The following is a 21,115-nucleotide window of genomic DNA, read 5'->3' as shown; positions in this document are numbered from 1 at the left end:
GATTGACATGGCCAGCCTTACAGGCCCACCCGCTTCCTAGTGAAACAAGGAGGGCCATCTTCAAAGTGATTGTTTACAGCTGTTCCGTGGGTTAATCCTGATCCTCTCTTTCTTTTGAAGGGGATGCGAGGACATAATAGCCTGGGCTATTCTCCCACTAAATTGTTATGCTATTTCTCTGGTTGTTTAATAGCAAAAGGGGAGTAGGTGAGACGAGACCATGTGTTGCTAAATGTACCATGATTATCAAGCCACAAACTCCTCCATACCTCTTTCTCATCCTCCGGGCTCCTCTTTTATCCCTTTCTCTCAGCCTGATCCTTATCACTGTGGCAGAAGCATTGAAAGTAATGTCTTTAGTGGGAAATCATTGGCAACATGTGGTGAAAGCTTAAGATGTTGTCACACTTTAAGTTGCTTCTAATCTGTTCAAAGGGAAAGTGCATACTTCTGCAGTGGGCCTTAGCAGGAGAAAGAAAGAAGAGGAACAGGGAGGTGAAAACCCACGACTCCAAAGGCTGAGGCCTCTCAGCTGCACTGAGCTTTTCCTTTGACCAGACTAGGGATATATATTTTTTAAATATCTCTATCTGAGGAAGCTTTTCAAAAAGTTGAGTATTTTCCATCTTAAAGTGCTTTGAGGGTGCATAGCTGAATTCGCCATAGGTGAATGCAGAGTAATGATGAAATGCTGCTGTTCCATTTACTGTTTTACATTGCTTTTAGCAAGGTCAGAGTATAGGTTCTTGTGAATCTCAGTACAGCTAGCTAGAATGTGAGCATGACAGAAAGAGAGAGAGAGAGAGAGAGAGAGAGAGAAATAAATAAAAAATAAATAGAGAAAAAATAAGAGGCAAAGATATTGAGTGCTAAGAGATGGAAGGATGGAAGGATGAATGATTCCCCTGGGAGCCATCTTAAAGGTATCTGCTGAGATGATCTTTTATTCTACTGATGAGGTCCAATGCTGAGAACGCCTGGGTAAATATTGGCACTTTGCTGCTTGAAACGTGGTCATTGATCCACACTAGAGGGTCTTATCGGCTGATCTGTGCGCTCAGGTGTGGGAGGAGAGAAACGCAGATCCTGACTGCAAACGAAAGCAGGGACAGAGGATCCTGCTGGTGGTCCTCTTTGTGGTCCGTGCTCTATCTCCGTCCTCAGTAAGTGTATAACAGCACAGCTGCTGAGCACACAACAAACAACAGTCTTCTTAACGCAGGCTTCAATAGACGGGTCACTATGGGCAGCAGCAGAAACTGATGCATTCTTTTTTCATTGGTTCATTTTGGGCTGATTCTGATTTCAAATGGCATTTTGAGTCCTTGAGACAGTTTGTAATTTTTGAGTGATATGAGTCGGTTTGTAAAAGGATATTGATAAACCATGCTAGCCCAGCACTACACCAACTGCTGCATCTTATCCCTCTTGCCCCATTAGCTTTTACAAAGAGCTTAGCCTACACTTCAAACTGCAGACCCTGTTCATCTTAGGGCTGGAGTCAGCATGACCTTGATAGTTGATGTGTTTATTATAGTATTTTACAGATCAGCGTGATCATCATCATCTGTGTCTTTCCCCTGTCTCCCGTGGGCATGTTCTCCCCACCGCCCGGGCCTCTATCTGCTAATCAGGTAATGTTATGGAGGTTGAATAGCGTGCCTCCCTCTGGTTGTCCTTCACTGCTCACACACTGGTGTTGTTTTAAAGAGCATTCTTTAGGAGCTGAACTTGGAAAGGTATTAAAGTGGGATTAGGCTCCTCCACAATCCAGTGCTTGTGTCATTCAGGGAGCTGTGTTCTCCTTTCTGCACCGCGACCCCCCCCCCCCCCCCCCCCCCCCCCCCCCCCCCCCCCTGTTTGATTGTAGCTAGCCGCGGGAGTCGGAGTGACTGGGCCTTTCAAAGGAGAGGGGTTAAATCCCTAGTCCAGTGCTCCCTGCTAATTCCCCTTGTTCCTTAGAGAAGGATTTACTTCTGCTGCCAGCTTCTGAAAGGCCCTCTCTGCCCATCCGAAAAGTCGCCGTTGCCTTCCTGTGGAGGTGTGGTTGCCATAGAAGGGGCGTCATGCATGGATATTCCATCTGAACCCCACTGAGAATGGGGTACAGGGGCCGACAACAGGCTAGAAGTCTGGATTAGACCAGAGGACAAAGCAGGACAGGAAGATTCCAGAAGGGACAAATAGGAATTACAGCACCAAAAATAATGCAAAGTGACAGAGGGGAAATAGAAAAATAATGGCTTACAAGATTAGAATCGTAGAGGAAAAGAAAGAAAGAAAAGAAGGGTCTGAATAAGAATGTTTTTATCTGGGTGAGAAGATTTGAGAGAGCGGTTGAAGGTGAATGTGGAATCTGGGACATATCAAAACCATACTAACAAGTCATTTCCTCTGCCTTTCTCCTCTCAGACGCCAATCATTAGCTAAACATTAGAGCTGGACCTCTGGGCTGGTCACCACACATTCATCCCCTCATGTCCCTCAACCCCAGCATGCAACAGTTAGACAGTCCTTCTCTCTAAAGTTATGAATTATTATTAATCTATCTTGTGAATATTTTGATTTGTTTAAACAGCGATAGCCAACATTCCATGCAACTGTAAGGTTGATCCACGAGGACTTTTTGTTTTACTACTACACTTTTGCGGTAGATATTGGATTACAGATGTAGGACCTTAATTTGTTCGCTCTTTTGTTGCTGAGAATTTTCCTGCATAGCAGGAAATGCAAACTTTTAGTGTATACAAGGTTTAAGTTTGTAATTTCCACTTTAAAATTTCAGACTTGATATGCCCTAACGAAAAATATATCAACCCCTACAAAAAAATGCCATTAATTATACTCCACATAATAATTCACATTTCCTGTTAATGCAGGATTATTTTCCTGCTGTAGCAAACTGTTTCAAATTAAGATCCTACATCTGTATGTATGTCCCTGCTATTATCGTTTGACACAGCTTGAATATTTAATGTGTAATTGCTTGCTGCCCATGTAATGCAGGGCTGCCTTGCAAAAGATACTTTGGTCTCAGTGGGACTCTGCCTAAACAAAGGTTAAATTAATATTAGGTGATGTTTAAGATGATATGAATTACACATTTTGTTGGATCACAGTAATTTCATCGTTGAGCAGATAAGCATCATTCTGTAGGTCTGCAGGTTGCTTTCACAAGAAGTCAGCTTGTTTGCAAAATGTGCCAAAAATATATTTTTTAAGCGATTATCCTCTAGGTTTTTCCATAGTTTAATAATAATCGTCTTAATGTATTGTAATAATTGAAAGATTAAAGCATGCGTGTGCCAATTCTGATATCTCTGTTGTTTTGCCATTATAGTGAGAAAAGTTTGGCTTGCTGACAACAGTCTGATTTGTAGTAAATGGCCGCTCAAAGATGGAGCTGATATGAGATGTAGAGACTAGAAACAGCAACCAAACGTGTCTCTTGTTTCAACCATGCAAGCAGCTGCTCTACTGAACTGTGTGGCAGACACAAACTCCCTATCAGTTCTCAATCAGCACCTACAATAATATTAGCATGACAAAACCTTCCCTGGGTTTCTCTCCCCTCATATTTAAACATATTCATCACTATCGCTCATCCCTGTCCTGAAACAGCAGATGATGTCAATTGCTGCTCTCTCTCTCTCTCTCTATTCCCTCCCTCTCGCTCTCTCCCTTGCACAATGAAATAGATGTTCACCACAAATAGATAGGCGGCTGCCAGCTGTCCTCCAGACCAACGAAAACAAAGAGCATGCTAATAAAACCAGCTTCACGGCTGGACAACATCAACCACACTCTCTGCCTCCTTGCCCAGTTAATGATTCTCCTTCTGAACGACAGCAAATGAATTAAAACTCTCCCAGCCACCAATAAAACAATACAAACAGTTTGACATCTTCCTGAAAGGATATAATGGAAGATGGAAGTGTTAATGCACCATAGAGGCTGGTTTAGGATGGCCAGATGAGATTTAAAACAGTGTGATGAGTAGGAGGAGATTAATCAGATATAGTGGGTGTAGAAAAGTATGAGGACACAGTGGGCATGTTCCAGTTCCTAGTCATTACTCAAACAGACCATGCTGACAACCTGCAAAGAATCAGATGCTAATCTGACAGAGAAACAGTGATTACGATAAACAAATAAAAAGAGAAAAAAGGACATGTAGGGTTTAATGTGCTGATTCTAATTGAGCATCATAACTGACTGAACCCAGTGTCGGTCAGCTGTCTGAGGCTAAGAGGCATTTAGGTGCCCATGACCAAGCTCTGTTGGAGTGGCATGGGGATAGGGGGACCCTAGTCACTTACACACATGAACTCCAGTCAAAGGGATCACTCACTGGTACTGGCTGCACACAGAATCAGCCACAGCGGCCTGCCACCCTCAAACACACTTAATTTAAAAAAAATGATGACAGGTCAAGCTCGGGAGACTAAGTTGACCCCCCTTGATTCTGTGATCAGATTGTATTATTAATGTAACGTACGTTGTTGATTAATCTGATTAGTAATGGTGCCTTTTCTCTCACCTTCCATAGATTGTTTGCCGCCAAGTGCAGTGGATGCCTGGAGAAGATCGCCCCCACAGAGTTTGTGATGCGTGCTCTGGAGTGTGTATACCACCTCAACTGCTTCTCCTGCTGTGTGTGTGACCGGCAGCTGAGAAAAGGGGATGAGTTTGTCTTGAAGGAGGGCCAGCTGCTGTGTAAGAGTGACTATGAGAAGGAGAAGGACCTGCTCAGTTCTGTCAGCCCGGACGACTCCGACTCAGGTAAGACCAAATCCTATCGCAGTCAGTACAGTACAATACAGTACACGCAGAAACAGAAGAACACACACTCGCACTCACGCAAACACAGAAAAGTATGAAAATGTATTCTGGGTGAGACCCACAGTTTTGAGTGATTTTATTCAGTCATTCATTCATTTTATTCAATGTACAATGGATATTATGGGCAGGGAGCAAAAATGTATTGGGCTAGGAAGTCGAAACAGGGAAGACAAAAAGGCACTGTATTAATGGCTGTTGGGTCCTTGTGCCGGCGGGCTCTTTTGCTGGAAATAATTAAATCAGTGTATCATGATGACTGACGGGAGGATTTAGGGCCTTTCTGCAGAAGGCCGAGCGGAGCTCCTCTTATCTTCTCCTCTGTACTCCTCGCCTCCACACAATGAGGCATCTCGCCAAGCCTCACTGTTCAGACCCATCTGGCTCTCATTTAAACATGCACACAAAGGCAGAGAATTTGTCAAACACATCTGTCTGTGTCAACTTTTGTCAACTTAAAGGAATATTTATTTTACTTCCACACTTCGTTTTGTCCTAGTGTATCACATGGGCATTCTTTTGGAGTGTCTCCAAATTCAAGATTTTACATGAACAGAGGTTAACCTCGGCATATACAGAAAATAAAATATAGAAATCAACTGGTGAAATACAGTTTAGCATACTACACCACACTATTTACAGTAGAGAATCAGAACCAGATGACAGCAGACAGAACGAGACCATCATGTATGCATCTCTAAGCCATCACTGGAAGCCCACATCATTTGTTGCTTTAATTGAAAGTGCTGCTGTTTCTGAGAATACTGCCTTTCACTCACCCAGGCCTTGAAGGTTGTAATGAATGCATTGGGGACACATTATTTAACATTGGATTTGATCATTATCTTTGTAAACTCATGAAGTTTAGCATTTTAAGTATGAGTATCTTTATATTATGTACACTGATATTGCTTGTCAGATTAATGATGTAATGTCCATCACACTATGTGATGATAAAAGATGGCACATTATGTGTGCCAATAGAGAGACACCAAGATCCCTTTATGGACACATGCAATTACAATAGACAATAACAAAACCCATCAGCTTTCCACCTTTTGGTAAGAATGTCTTAGAACCTTTTCCAATTGTATTCTTTATGCATAGCATATTTTTTGTCTTTTTGTCTGTTGGGACCCAGTGTACATTTTACTATTATTTTCAGGTTCTGAAATCTATATTTGATATTTCCTCTGATATTTTGAGTTCATTTCCCATATGCGGTCATGCTGCCTTTTCATGTTGTGGTGGATCCGCTATGTAGGATTCTTACCAAAGATTTATTTGGTGTAAAACAGCCAAAGCTGAGTGTAATTAATTACCAATGACATAATGTCAAATCCAATGACAAATGTGCATATACCATTGTGCTTCTCTGGTAAGTCCTCTGAAAGTCTAATCGTGCATGTGGCCTATTCGTTTTGTAATAAATTCATAAGAAACTATTAAAACCACGTGTCTCCTTTCATTATGGATACACTTGTGGAGTCGGAATCTCTTGGAATTGGAAAGAACATCTATTTACCAGCAGACTTTCTGAGAAGGTGTCAGCTCAAACCCATACTGATATTGGTGAAAAATGGTATCTCCATGCAGAGAAAAGCGACGATGGGGATCTGGGTATCAAGCAGGAGAAAGGCACCGGAGGCCAGGGGAAGGGAGATGATGGGAAGGACCCCAGAAGGCCCAAGCGACCCCGCACCATTCTGAACACTCAGCAGAGACGAGCCTTCAAAGCCTCCTTCGAGGTGTCCTCCAAGCCCTGCAGAAAGGTGAGACCTTCTCCTCTCCTCCACATGACCTAGTCACCACCAAAGCAGCTCTATTTTCACCAGACAGACAGAGTTAATCCCACTGTCTGCCTACTGAACACTCAACGGAGATGAAAACGAACACTTTGTTTAACCTCTAGCACGAAGGCGGCTAGCTGCAGTTTGAGCACAAAAGTAGCTATGAGGAACAAGTGTATTTAGGCTACAGAGAATGACCTGAAAGAATGACCTACATTTGGAAAACTACTGTAAATGTCTGCACGGCTACAGTATACACACAGTATGAACTGAAAGCTGGCTTTTGTGAGAAGACAAGCAACAAAATCAATCTTTTAAGCTTACTTTGAGGTGTTTTTGTAGTATACGGTAGATGCAAATCCAATACTAATACTTCATAATATCCCCATGGACAGAATGACATGTGGAGAGGAAGGAATGCCATGAGACCTACAGTAGTTTTACAAATAAAATTCTCAAATTTGAAAAATCTCCAGCACCTCAGAGCTGTGCTTTGAAGTGGCTAGCAACACTCTGGTCTGTGTTAACTGAGGTAGAGGGTAACGCAGCCCATCTGCCCTGCACCAAATGACATTCTGAAAGAGAGGAACTGCATCCATAGTGGAGGCCCTAAAAGCATTCACTGCACCCGCTCCAAAGCTTTGAAGAGGCAGTAACCAATAGGTCCAAAAAGACTGCCGCAATCTGTAGTTAAGTGTTTGTTTTCTTGTGTGATGTTGAAATGCGTTTGTGTTGACTTGTTAAAGGTAAGGGAGACCCTCGCTGCTGAGACAGGCCTCAGTGTTCGTGTGGTGCAGGTGTGGTTTCAAAACCAGAGAGCCAAGGTGAGAGCACAACCACCAGAAAGGCACTGTTGTTTGTGATAATTATGTTATTTGTTACTAATCAAGCAATGCAGTAATAGCAATGCAGTACACATAGATTGGCAGGAGTGGGAAAACATTACAGTATTGGAGATAACAAATCACCACAGATATCAACAATAAATGTAACTATTTCATTGCATTCCATTTAACTCTGTAAAGTTAAAGTGCAATGCATTCAAATCTACCTCAGTCATACGTTGGATGTCTACATCCACCTCCTTTTTTTGATATTATCGTAAAAAGCCTTTGATAACAAAGTACAGTCAGATACGTGTTCCTATAGTTCACTCAGGGGTGAGCAACAAGAAGCATTGTTTTCAAATGAAAAACAGCACGTTAGTTTGGGGAGTTGCTTAACCCTTTCACACGTACCATCACACGGGTGTGATCGTTCTACAGTGGTCCCTGAAGCGTACGATCACACCTGTGTGATTAGAACACTCATTTAGAACGCTCGTTTAGAACGGCCAGTTTCGAATGACGCAACAATCAGCGTTTGAGCTGGCCACACTTTTTTCAGAAACTATTTACACAAACACAGTCCTTACAAAGTTATGTCCAGAATGTGAGCAGTTTATTTTTTGGATTCAATGTTCAGATATTCACAGAAGTATATATAGCATAACACAATCATCCTAACCGGGAAAATGTAGGCTACAATAGTCCTAGCGCTAACTGAGGAAAGATTGACCCAACACAAGCAGTCATATTTTCTAACTCTAGGCTGACATAAACTACAATATGAATTAGCTAATAGCAATTACTATGTATAATTAATCACATCACGGGTGAGCTCACCATTGATCGAAATAATTAGGTAAAACACTTTATAGAAATCGAAAGTAATCCGATGATTAGTTTCAGCGCGCAGCCATGCATTTTTCCTCACAGAAACCGAAGATAATAAGAGAAGACGAGATGAGTTTGGTCTGTTTATAGTATGCATGTTGAAGGGGTGTGTCATCTACCGTCGTTCACATCCCACCATTCATTTCCGGAAGTCCTCAAAGAATTTGTGAACTCTTACTCACCTCATTTTGTTATAACATCTTTGGTCAAACAGACGATTACGTGAAACCCAGAATGCATTGTATGTCAACAAACATGGCTACACAGCTGGAATTAGCTTAGCTCATCATAATCAGTACAACCTTCAAAAAAATTATTTTACACACATAATATGTGCCCATTACAATCTGTGCAAGAATCGGAATGCATGATTTGTCACCTAGAATTGAAAACATGTGAATAAAACCGTAAATACACAAATAATTGCCACGCGAAACATTTTCTGATAGTGATTTATTGATACAAGTGGCGCGTGCCGGTAGTCAAACACGTACCCTCTCACTCTGAGCCATTCCTCTGAGCCATTCAGTGTTGTTGTTTATGTATGTAGCTAGTGAGCTAAGCTGTAGCATTAGCAATGTCTTTCAAAAGGAGACAACTCACAAATGTGGAAATTCTGGAGATTTTTTAAAATTCTGACAATGAGTCTGAGTATGAAAGTCAGGAATCAGATTCTGACAGTGACAGTGAGGAGCTGCCCTCCAACCTTGTAGCCATTGAGAACCCTGAATCTGAATTTCCCTTGTCCACTGACGAAGTACCAGTTCCCTTTGAAGATGCTGGTGGTGATGGAGGCAGACCGACAGTGGATGAAGTACAGGAGTTCTGTGGTAGCTGGAAGGCCACCAGTAATTTCACCCCTCCTGGCCCTGCTGTTTGCTTTGACGAGTCCCAGTCTGGAGTGCAACGCCCCTTGCCATTTCCAACTGAGGCAGAGTGCTTCAAGTTGTTTCTGACAGAGGAGCTGGTGGGAGACATAGTAGAGGAGACCAATCGCTATGCCTTGGAGCTACAGGAGAAGAGAGAGCCAGGAGTGAGGGGGAAACTCGCTAAATGGGTGACAACCACAATTAGTGAAATGTATACCTTCCTGGTGACAGTCCTCCTCATGGGGATAGTAAAGAAGAACTCCCTAAGAGAATACTGGAGCACAGATCCTATGTTTGCAACTCCCTTCTTTGCCACCCTCTTTTCCCAAGACCGCTTCCTAGTTCTGCTGCGATGCCTGCATTTCGTCAACAATGCTACTGCCATCTTAAGTGACCCGTTATACAAAATAAGAAATGTTCTAACCAGCCTGACATCAGCATTTGGTCGGGTCTTTGTGCCATACAAGGACCTATGCATTGATGAGTCCCTGATGTTATGGAAAGGTAGGCTGGCGTTCCGTCAATATATTCCCTCCAAAAGGCACAGGTTTGGAGTCAAGTTCTTTGTCATGTGCGACGTGAAGACAGGATTTGTCCAGGATATTATAGTTTACACAGGGTCCACCACTGACATCAAACATTATGAGGGGCTTGGGGTGTCCGGGTCCGTAGTGATGACCATGCTGGCTCCTCATCTCGGCAAGGGACACACTTTGTACGTGGACAATTGGTACAGCAGTCCCACACTCTTCCAGCATCTGCTCTCCAACAGCACAGGGGCCTGTGGCACAGTCAGGTCGAACAGGAAGGGGATGCCAGTATTCGGATGCAGGAAGATGCAGAGAGGGGAGGTGGAGTTCCAGGAGAATGGTCAACAGCTGGCAGTAAAGTGGCATGACAAAAGAGATGTCCATGTCCTCTCCACTGTCCATACAGCAACCATGTCGGCCACAGGGAAGGTGGATCACCTGACTGGAGAGAGAAAGATCAAACCAGATTGTGTGCTCGACTATAACCTCAAAATGGGGGCAGTGGATAAGGCAGACATGATAAACAGCTTTGTGGAATGCACTCGGAAAACAACCAAGTGGTACAAGAAGATATTTTTCCATCTGATCGACACTGCTGCCCTCAATGGCAGCATAGTTCACCGCCAACTAACAGGTGAGTTGATTACTGAACAAGCTATTTTTGTAATTGGATGTACAGTTCACATACAAATCCATTATGCAATTATAGTGACAATATCTCACCCACCTACCCACTGCCTCATCATCCTCTAACTTTCTTCATCCTCCCCACTCCCTCTTAGGTAAAGTAATTACCTACCAAAAATACAGAGAGAACCTAATGAGAGAGCTGCTGGAGGAGCACCACACCCCTCGGCGCCCATCCACTGGGGGTCGTCCTGCTGTAAACAATCCCCTACGCCTTACTGCACGGCATTTTCCCTGCAAAGTCCCTCAAACTGCTGCTCAAGGTAGTCGCACAAGGAGGCACTGCAAAGTCTGCCTGTCTGGCACCAGGAGAAGTAAGCAGAGGAAGATGACAAAATACATGTGTTTAGCTTGTGATACACCTCTATGTATTTCACCATGCTTTGAGGAGTATCACATGCTCAAGCATTATTGAGCACATCTGCAGCAATAAGTGACTGACTGCCATGATACTATGCCTTCAGAGGTGGGGGGGGGGGGGGGGGGTGGAAATGCAGTTGTTGTTCAGTCACTGCATGAATATTAAATATGGGTTATGCATTTTCAGTTTTTTGTCCTCTAGTATGTTGTTGAACCAACTACCAATACTGCAATAAAATAGACGACTATTACATATTGGCATATGTGTTTTCTTGCTGTCTTTTCATCCAGTAAGACTGTTAAGGAGTGTACGTTAGCATACAAAAGCTGTCCTCATTCTTCTGCTCCAAAGATGTCCAGCTCCAGTTATGATATTGGCAAATAATGTTTGTGGTTTCTGAAAGTACAGAAGAAAGAGGAATTATTAATTAGAATACAATATAAGGATATAGCAATAAAACAATACTACAAAGAAGTAACATAATAAACACTGCTATAAAAAATAGTTTATTGCATTAAGAAACTAACTTTTGAGCTCCACAGGGGGGCAAGGCAGGGCAGAACAGAGCTATGCTGAATAGACCAAATAAACAAACCATGGTCATATTTTTTATTTTATTTAACTAGGCAAGTAATTTAAAAACAAATTATTATTTACAATGATGGCCTACACCGGCCAAACTCGGACAACGCTGGGCCAATCGTGCGCTGTCCTATGGGACTCCCAATCACAGCCAGTTGTGATACAGCCTGGATTTGAACCAGGGTGTCTGTAATGACGCCTCTAGCACTGAGATGCAGTGCCATAGACCGCTGCGCCACTCGGGAGTCATAAAGTCAGGGTAGCTTCAAAATACAACACAAGCTAATAGTTCTCTGACGCAACTAGCACTGTTTTACAGAGCTAATAGAATAATGTAGCTACATAAGCACGATTGACTATAACACCATAAAGGTTATAAAATGTGTAACGTTACCTCACGTGTCCGCGGTTATAAGGAATATATTATGATCCATACATACAGTGAGCTACAGCAGAAACTATTATAACGTAATAAGGCACTTACTTTGATAGAAACGCAGCCTGGATTTGAACCAGGGAGTCTGTAGTGACGCCTGTAGCACTGATGTGCTGTGCCTTTGACCGCTGCGTCACTTGGGAGTCATAAGGCCATGTAGCTTCAAAATACAACACAAGATAGTACTTCTCTGACGCAATTAGCATTGTTTTACAGAGCTAATAGAATAATGTAGCTACATAAGCACGATTGACTATAACACCATAAAGGTTATAAAATGAGTAACGTTACCTCACGTGTCCGCGGTTATAAAGAATATACACAAATATATTACGCTCCATACATACAGTACGCTACAATAGAAACGACATACAGAAACTATTACAACGTAATAATGCACTTACTTTGATAGAAACGCACACATTTCCAAAGTTATTATTATTAACGAAAACAATGACTGCAATGAGGGCAACAGATAGAAAATGTGAACACGTGTGCAGATCATGTTCTGACGGGAGATGAGCAAATGTCTGCAGACGTGAACTGCACAAACAATTGGGAAGTGCTTGGGGGAATTTTGTCCGTGTCAGAAATGTCCCAAAAATGTAATTGTCCGCAAAAGTAAAAATTACTATTTTTATGTGAATGAATGAGGAGGCGGAACACACCTAAATTCAAACTGTTTTTAGAAAATAAAAACTTGTTAGAAAATAATTTGAAATTGAAGTTGAAACAGCCTATAAATATAAACAGGCTGCGTGCTTTGGTTTGAGGGCAGCGCGGATAAAATGTACTGTTACGTATCAATCACATTCTGGAATGGAGAGAACATTCTAACATCACGTGCATAAAAAAACTCACGCTGGGGCGACCGTTAGAGATATTTGGAACTCACGCATGAAAGGGTTAAAACTCGGTGTCTTTTTTTTTTTTAGATGAAGAAGATGGCAAGGAGGCAGCAACAGCAACAAGAACAACAGAATTCTCAAAGGCTTGGCCAAGGTACAGTCTACAGTTTGGGCTGAAGAGGGCCAATAACCACTGCCCCAGAATCATTTTCAATAGCCTTTCAGTAGTTTAAAAACAGATGTTACTGCTTCCGTATTACCATGGCTTCAGACAATTCTTTTGCATTTGACATGGTGTTAAAAATTGTGATCTGGGATTATCACATAACAGAAATAAAAATGATGATTCAGCCAGCTAAACATGCAGCATGGCACTTCAATGAGAAACACAGAGGCAGGATAATCACATACTGTATACCACAGCTCTGTGTGACCACTCCAAAAGATGGCATTAATTGAGGCAACATGCAAACCTTTGGAGGAGAACGGTCGTAATGGCTTCTGCTCGTGTGTGACCTCCCACGCATTAGCCCTAGTTTCCACTGGTGTGTGGGGGGGTGGAGGAGGCTAGCTAGCGTCTGTGGCCCCAGTCAGGCGTGGTACATGGGAGACCGTGTCAGCTGTGTGTGTGGGTGGGGAGATTTACAAATGAAAACCTGTTAATCAGTCTTGTATATAAAATGACCCATCCTGTGTGAGTACTGTAGTCCGCATGCTGTAGCCAGGTCAAACACTCACATTCCCGTTCAGAAACTGCACTCCTGTAATGATGTCATACAAACTGTTTGTCAGGGTTAGAGACACACCAACAAGTGTTCAGAGGCAATCTTCTCAGAATTCAAGACAAATAAAAACAGAGAAAATGAAGAAATATTGCACATAATGCCTTGGCACTCTACCACACCGCGAGGAGGAATCACTAGAGCGGTTGTAAAATGTTCACAAATCATATTATATTTGGAATTTTAGATAAAATGGTGGTAATGATATGATTCCAGGCACAGACGAAAGCTTAATTGAAAGACACACATCCACTATGGAGAAAGGATTTGGTTTCACAATATTGTAAGAAAACACAAGATATATAACAGTGAGGAGGAAGAATCTACACAAAGTATACACAAGACAGAAGATACACGATTTAAGAGATGTTGCACACAGTACATAAATATAGCTGTACAAGCTAAAGCAGCTACCTTTCTTTACTGTGGAAATCCCAAGGCTTACATTGACATTTTATTACTCAACAGCTCTAGAATATTTTGTCAAACTCTGTAGGGAAAGGCATACAGTATGCCCTGAAATGCTGTTGCCCAAAAGTGCATATTGTGAATACTGGATAGGATAGTATGTGAGGAGACATATGTATTTCAGATAACAAAATCTACTGAGTACAGTTAACTTAAACAAGAAAGCATTACAGCAGACATATGTGATGGAAACTTCTGGAACCCAAAATAAATGAATGACAGACATCTTTTCACAAGGGCTCACCACTGTAAAGGAAAGTGCAGGGTGGTGGGCTCCAGTCTCAAACCCACAAGGGCTGTGTGTGCATCCCACTCACCGCTGACTGAGTCAAGAGCTGCCTTCTTCAAGGGAATGCTGGGAGAATCTCCCTTGGCCACAGCAGAGCAGAGAGGGTTTCCATGGAGACAGTGCTCATGGTCTAGTTTCTGTATTAGATTTAGAGTTGATGATTTTCCTCCCAGGAACACAAGAGTCTTCATGTAAAGTCTTTCTCCATGTGGTTGGCTGTGTTACAGAGGTGATGTCCAATCGGATGGAGGGCATGATGAACTCCTTCACGCCACTGGCCCCGCCCCAGCAGCAACTGGTTGCCATGGATCAGAACGGCTACAGTACAGACCCCTTCCAACAGGGCCTCACTCCCCCACAGATGCCCGGAGACCACATGAACCCATATGGTGAGCATCCACCCCCCTACCCCCCTGCTCAACCTTACATGCTCCCCAGTGTGGGACATGTGTTCAGGCCACAGAGCCCTGGCTTAGGCTGCTTGCACAAAGTATAAGCAACCCCCTTCCACATGAGATGACACAAACATACTCACAGGCCACTGGTTTATTTTGAAGTTCATTTCAAAATCAATCCAACATGTTTTCTACTCCCCTTCCTCCTCCCACCCCACAATCACTCAATACGTTCTCTCTGTCTGTGTATGGGGTTTAGTGACATGCAATGCTATGCTATCTGACAGTTTGCATTGCGGACTATGTGAAGAGCTTTTAGATAATCCAAATGGCTTGCGGTAAATTATAATCAAAACAATGGTGAGAATGATGAGTGAAGTAATGTACCACGATGCGAAATAACCATTGTATGTGATTAATATGTGACAATCACAGGGATTTTTATTTGTTTTTTTCATTTAACCTTTATTTAACTAGGTAAGTCAGTTAAGAACAAATTCTTATTTACAATGACGGCCTACCAAAACACAAAAGGCCTCCTGCGGGAGCGGGGGCTGGGATTAAAATATATATATATTTTTAAATATAGGACAAAAACACACATCACGACAAGAGAGACAACACAACACTACGTAAAGAGAGACCTAAGACAACAATATAGCATGGCAGCAACACATGACAACACAGCATGGTAGCAACACAACACTACGTAAAGAGAGACCTAAGACAACAATATAGCATGGCAGCAACACATGACAACACAGCATGGTAGCAACACATGACAACACAGCATGGTAGCAACACAACACTACGTAAAGAGAGACCTAAGACAACAATATAGCATGGCAGCAACACATGACAACACAGGGATGCAATTGCAAACAAAACACAATAGTTGAAATAAAACTTGAATCAGTTATTTTATTCTTCCATTTAATTTACATATACGGGTTGAAACTGGTAGAAGACCATTTTGAGCAGTGTCTCCAACCCCATAAAGATCGTTTACTAAACTTACCGTAATATCATTTCTGAAAGCCTCCATTTTGTGTCTTGCAATTGCAACACCCAAAGTCCCAGTCTCATCACACTTCCTCTGTTTTTATGGGATAAATAGAGGGCAGGATGATATTGCCAACACATTAAAAGATATGTCTCTTCATCACTCTGTCCCTGTCTTTTGTAACAGTGTCATTAAAATCTGGAGTGCAATAAAGTTAACAATTCCCACAAGAAAAATTATAGGAAGAGAAATTATGAGATACGTAAACATTTGCTATTATTGATCTCTTTTGGATTGATGCCTCTTGTTGACATGTTCCTCTCAGATCCATAGTAACTGTCCCAGAGAGGGCAGGACAATGCTTTCAGAGAGTTATTGTCAAAACAGTTTTCAGAATTATAATGGAATGTAATAACAATCATTCAAAGTGGGCATCAAGACTAACAATTATCACTTTGCAAGACAGTCATAAATATATCAGATTTATTATCAGTGCAATTGGAAGTTGCAGTTTGCTTTTATTCAATGCCCCGTGTATAGTATTTTCTTTGACTGTAAATTATTATATTGTTGCAACAATTTTTTCTCTTTCTCTTCTTTATAGGTAATGATTCAATTTTCCATGACATAGACAGCGACACATCTTTAACCAGCCTCAGTGACTGCTTCATGGCATCTTCAGAAATGAACATGCAAGCACGTGTGGGACCCATTGACCGACTCTATTCCATGCAGAACTCTTACTTTGCATCATGAAAGTATCACATACAGAAATTATATTATGTAATATAGCAGATCATCCACAAACTCTGCTTCTCGCCTTCCTCAACTGCCTCACATCAAGGAGTTTCCACACTGCTATGGACAAGACAGAAGCAACGACCTGTTCCAATGACTCCTGGATCATGTGCAGACAATGGATTCAAATAGAGAAAAATTGTTTCTCAACAGTGGAGATTCCCTGGGGAAAAAAACAATTTTCTTTTTTTCTAGAGATTATTGGTAGCATATTTGTATATTACTGCCAGAAAAGTTGCACACCTTTCTTTGTCAACAAAAAGAAAATCAATGGAGCCACCGATTTTAAAAACGCAAACCAAATACTACAGGCCCACCAGTTATCATAATGCATGACTTCATAGTTAATCGTATGACCATAAAACTGAAAAACCCTGAAAAAAAAACCTGTGAGTTGTTGAGATGTGTCCATTTTATAATGCATTCAGCATTAGCATTTTGATCACATTGATAGTTTTAGCCCTAAAGAGAAGATATTGTGTTCATAGTAAATAGACAGTGTGTTCACAAGAGACAATGTGGGTATGTGTGTGTGTATTTGAGTAAGAGTGTGTGAGAGATATAAACATTCAGAAAAATAAAGATGCATTGTGGTGTCCGTTTGGTGTAAATACTTTCCCAAGCAGATTGGTTGTGCATGTTAAAATGGAAAACATTCTATTTATTTAACTATAACATGCTCTTGAAGGTACTTATGAATCTGAAAAGCTTTATTTAAACAGGAGAACATTTTGTTATGTAATTAGTGAGTACATGATTATCACAATTCATTTGTATGCCATTTAATTATGAACCATAACCCTTTTTTCAGCCAAGCTGTAAATGAGCAAAATTGTGCTATTTATTTCATACAGACTTGAGACCATGTAAATGTACATTTTCAATGTTAAGAAATTGCTAAATTACCAAAGTCGATTGGTTCATTGAATAAACACTATTTCTTCTCCTGATTATAGCTTAATTCATGCTACACTGAAACACATTTGTACTAAAAAGACTGAACCTCATAATAGCAATTGCATCATTTTGTGACCCAGAAGGAATTGTAACATGTATTTTCATGGTACAGAAGTTGTTAAAGAGATGGAACGCAAGGTTTGTTGTTTTTTGGATTAAACTGTGTGAATGGATTAAATTTACAATCATGTTCATTTATGATTTGAGAGAGAGAGAGAGAGAGAGAAAGAGAAAGAGAGAAAGGGAGAGATGAGTAGTTTGGGTCACAGAGAAAGAGAGCAGGATCATTTAACATGGCTTGAGTAGGCTCCAGACACCCACCCTTAATTGCTAATAACCCATCCGCAACCGCCCGACTATATGTGATAAAGTGAAAATCTGAGCTCTGCACCCGACCCTTACCCGCAAATATAGAAAATGTGCTATACAGTTCACTTTTTTCCTCTTGACATTTATTGAACAAGGACGTTTTTCTTCAACATTTCCTAATTTATTTATTGAATATTTGGATCTACATTAGCTTTTTCTGCCCAAGTTCCCAAAAGCATTTGGAGATTGGCATGTACTTGGCATGCATACAGATAGGACCTAAATCTTAAGCACTAATGCCAGATACAAATAAGGAAAGAAAAAACTCTGTATAGCATATAGATATGAATTACACAAGAATTAAACATTCATGGATGTTTTTTTTCCTTATCTTTATTCAACCTGCCCACCACGCACCCACCCTCCATCCACACAACATTTCATGATCCTAAACCCGCCCGCCCTACGGATATAACCGCAGGGAGTACGGGTTATGAGTCAACCCGTGTATCACTACCAGACACCCTCCCTCCCAGTACAGCCTGGAGGGGATGTAGCATGCAGCTAGGAAGGCAGTGGCTGCTTGAATGTAGGCTAGCTACCACCTGTGTGCTCCTTCATCTACCTGACAGCTCCTCAATGCGGTCAGACAAGCTGACACTCCCCCAGATCCCAGCCTGGCCACCTGCCTGCTGCCTACAGTCTCTTCTAATCATGAGGGGTTATCTGAGATCTAGTTTATCAATTCAAAATCAAATCAAAATGTATTGGTCGCGTACACAATATAGCTGATGTTATAGCGGGTGCAGCAAAATGTTTGTTACTAGATCCTAACAATGCAGTAAAATGTTAAACAAGCACACAAATAAGCAATTTTAAAAAACGAAATCAAGAAATGTCGGAGCTAATTAAATTAACAACCCGAATATCACAAGAAATCGAAATGCAATCTATACGTATATACTGTACACCAGATTCATTTACATAAGATATACTAAGAATGTAATGTACAGTGCAGTAGAAGAAAAAATACGGTATTAGAATGAGGCATTACGAGAAACATTACAAAACCTCATGGCAAAATGTATAGAATTGCAGGAAATTAACTTCCAGACCAGAGTCCGGAATATAAATATACAGTACCAGTCAAAGGTTTGGAAACACGTACTCATTCAAGTTTTTTAAAAATTATTTATTGTATACCACCCTACGTTGTCACAACACAACTGATTGGCTCAAACACATTAAGAAGAAAAGGAATTCCACAAATTAACTTTTAACAAGGCACACCTGTTAATTGAAATGCGTTCCAGGTGACTACCTCGTGAAGCTGGTTGAGAGAATGCCAAGAGTGTGCAAAACTGTCATCAAGACAAAGGCTGGATACTTTGAAGAATCTCAAATATAAAACATATTTTGATTTGTTTAACACTTTTTGGTTACAACATGATTCCATGTGTGGTATTTCATAGTTGTGATGTCTTCACTATTATTCTACAATGTAGAAAATAGTAAAAATAAAGAAAAACCCTTCAATGAGTATGTGTGTCCAAACTTTTGACTGGTACTGTATATGTATATGAATGGTGTGTATAGACAGTATGGATAGTATGTGAATAGAAAAGGTGTGTACAGCAGTAGTTATATAGGATGAGGCATGACTAAAATATGGTATATACTGTACACTGAGTATACAAAACATTAAGAACACCTGCTCTTTCCATGACATAGACTGACCAGGTGAATCCAGGTGAAAGCTATGATTCCTTATTGATGTCAACTGTTAAATCCACTTCAATCGGTGTAGATGAAGGAGAGGAGACAGGTTGAAGAATTAATTTTTAAGCCTTGAGATATGGATTGTGTAAGTGTGCCATTCAGAAGGTGAATGGGCAAGACAAAATATTTAAATGCCTTTGGACGGGGTATGGTAGTAGGTGCCAGGCGTCAAGAACTGCAACGTTGCTGGGTTTTTCTCACTCAACAGTTTCCCTTGTGTTTCAAGAATGGTCTACCACCCAAAGGACATCCAGCCAACTTGACACAACTGTGGGAAGCATTGGAGTCAAAATGGCCCAGCTTCTCTGTAGAATGCTTTTGACACCTTGTAGAGTCCATGCCCCAACAAATTGAGGCTGTTCTGATGGCAAAAGGTGGTTCAACAAAACATTGGAAAGGTGTTCCTAATGTTTTGTGCACTCACTGTACATATAAAGTGGGCAAAACAGTATGTACACATTATTAAAGTGATCAGTGATCAATGACTATATGTATACATAGGGCAGCAGTCTCTAAGGTGCATGGTAGAGTACCGGGTGGTAGTCGGCTAGTAACAGTGTCTAAGATTCAGGGCAGGGTACTGGGCAGAGGCCGGCTAGTGATGACTGTTTAACAGTCTGATGGCCTGGAGATGGAAGCTGTTTATCAGTCTCTCAGTCCCCAGCTTTGATGCACCTGTACTGTCTCTACCTTCTAGATCAGTGGTTCCAAAACTTTTTATAGTCCCGTACTCTTTCAAACATTCAACCTCCAGCTGCGTACCCCCTCTAGCACCAGGGTCAGCGCACTCTCAAATGTTGTTTTTGCCATCATTGTAAGCCTGCCACACACACACATAAGATGCATTTATTAAACATAAGAATGAGTGTGAGTTTTTGTCACAACCCAGCTCGTGGGAAGTGACAAAGAGCTCTTATAGGTCCAGGGCACAAATAATAACATTATAATAATCAATAATTTTGCTCTTTATTTAGCCATCTTACATATTACATGTTATTGGTTCATCGAAAATTGTGAATAACTCACCACAGGTTAATGAGAAGGGTGTGCTTGAACGGCTGCACATAACTCTGCAATGTTGGGTTGTATTGGAGAGAGTCTCAGTCTTAAATCATTTTCCACACACAGTCTATGCCTGTATTTAGTTTCATTCAAGTGAGGGCTGAGAATCCACTCTCACATAGGTACGTGGTTGCAAAGGGCATCAGTGTCTTAACAGCAAGATTTGCCAAGGCAGGATACTCTGAGCGCAGCCCAATAAAGAAATCTTGGCAGTGGCTTCTGATTAAATTCAATTTTCACAGAACCACTTGCTGCAATTTCGATGAGGCTCTCTTGTTCAGATATCGGTAAGTGGACTGGAGCCAGGGCCTGAACGGGATAACAAATCAAGTTGTTTGTGTCATCCGTTTCAGGAAAGTACCTGCTTAATTGTGCACCCAACTCACTCAGGTGTTTCACTATATCACATTTAACATTGTCTGTAAGCTTGAGTTTATTTGCACACAAAAAATCATCCAACGATGGAAAGACCCGTGTGTTATCCTTGTTAATGCAGACAGAGAATAGCTCCAACTTCTTAATCATAGCCTCAAATTTGTCCCGCACATTGAATATAGTTGCGGAGAGTCCCTGTAATCCTAGATTCAGGTCATTCAGGCGAGAAAAAACATCACCC

General features: G+C 41.4%; 2 protein-coding genes and 1 long non-coding RNA gene across 5 annotated transcripts in view; 2 read left to right on the top strand and 1 right to left on the bottom strand.

The window, feature by feature from the left end:
* The window catches only part of LOC120063195 (LIM/homeobox protein LMX-1.2-like), a 57,097-nt gene extending 40,747 nt beyond the window's left edge, over positions 1-16,350 (top strand). For both annotated transcript variants that reach the window (XM_039013410.1, XM_039013411.1), the window contains exons 3-8: positions 4,550-4,782; positions 6,436-6,611; positions 7,376-7,453; positions 12,745-12,811; positions 14,424-14,585; positions 16,199-16,350. In XM_039013410.1, coding sequence (XP_038869338.1) covers positions 4,550-4,782; positions 6,436-6,611; positions 7,376-7,453; positions 12,745-12,811; positions 14,424-14,585; positions 16,199-16,350 — 868 coding nt within the window. The remainder of the gene's footprint in view (positions 1-4,549; positions 4,783-6,435; positions 6,612-7,375; positions 7,454-12,744; positions 12,812-14,423; positions 14,586-16,198) is intronic.
* Positions 9,927-11,907, bottom strand: LOC120063197. Of its 2 annotated transcripts, XR_005478481.1 has the most exons (4): positions 11,858-11,907; positions 11,043-11,187; positions 10,543-10,725; positions 9,927-10,185 (listed from the first exon to the last, which is right to left on the bottom strand). It is a non-coding gene; the product is annotated as an uncharacterized LOC120063197 (long non-coding RNA). The 2 variants fall into 2 exon arrangements; XR_005478480.1 differs by having other exon boundaries at positions 10,543-11,187.
* On the top strand, positions 10,187-10,904 carry LOC120063196 (piggyBac transposable element-derived protein 4-like). Its single transcript, XM_039013412.1, has 2 exons — positions 10,187-10,377; positions 10,526-10,904. Exons 1-2 carry the CDS (start codon positions 10,236-10,238, stop codon positions 10,843-10,845), a joined length of 462 nt encoding a protein of 153 aa, XP_038869340.1. The 5' UTR covers positions 10,187-10,235; the 3' UTR covers positions 10,846-10,904.
* Positions 16,351-21,115: the final 4,765 nt, after the last annotated feature.

This window comes from Salvelinus namaycush, chromosome 18 (assembly GCF_016432855.1).
Source record: "Salvelinus namaycush isolate Seneca chromosome 18, SaNama_1.0, whole genome shotgun sequence".
In the NCBI taxonomy this organism is placed as follows: domain Eukaryota; kingdom Metazoa; phylum Chordata; class Actinopteri; order Salmoniformes; family Salmonidae; genus Salvelinus; species Salvelinus namaycush.
The sequence above is the reverse complement of the archived record's forward strand: the minus strand, read 5'-3'. Positions and strand labels throughout refer to the sequence as shown.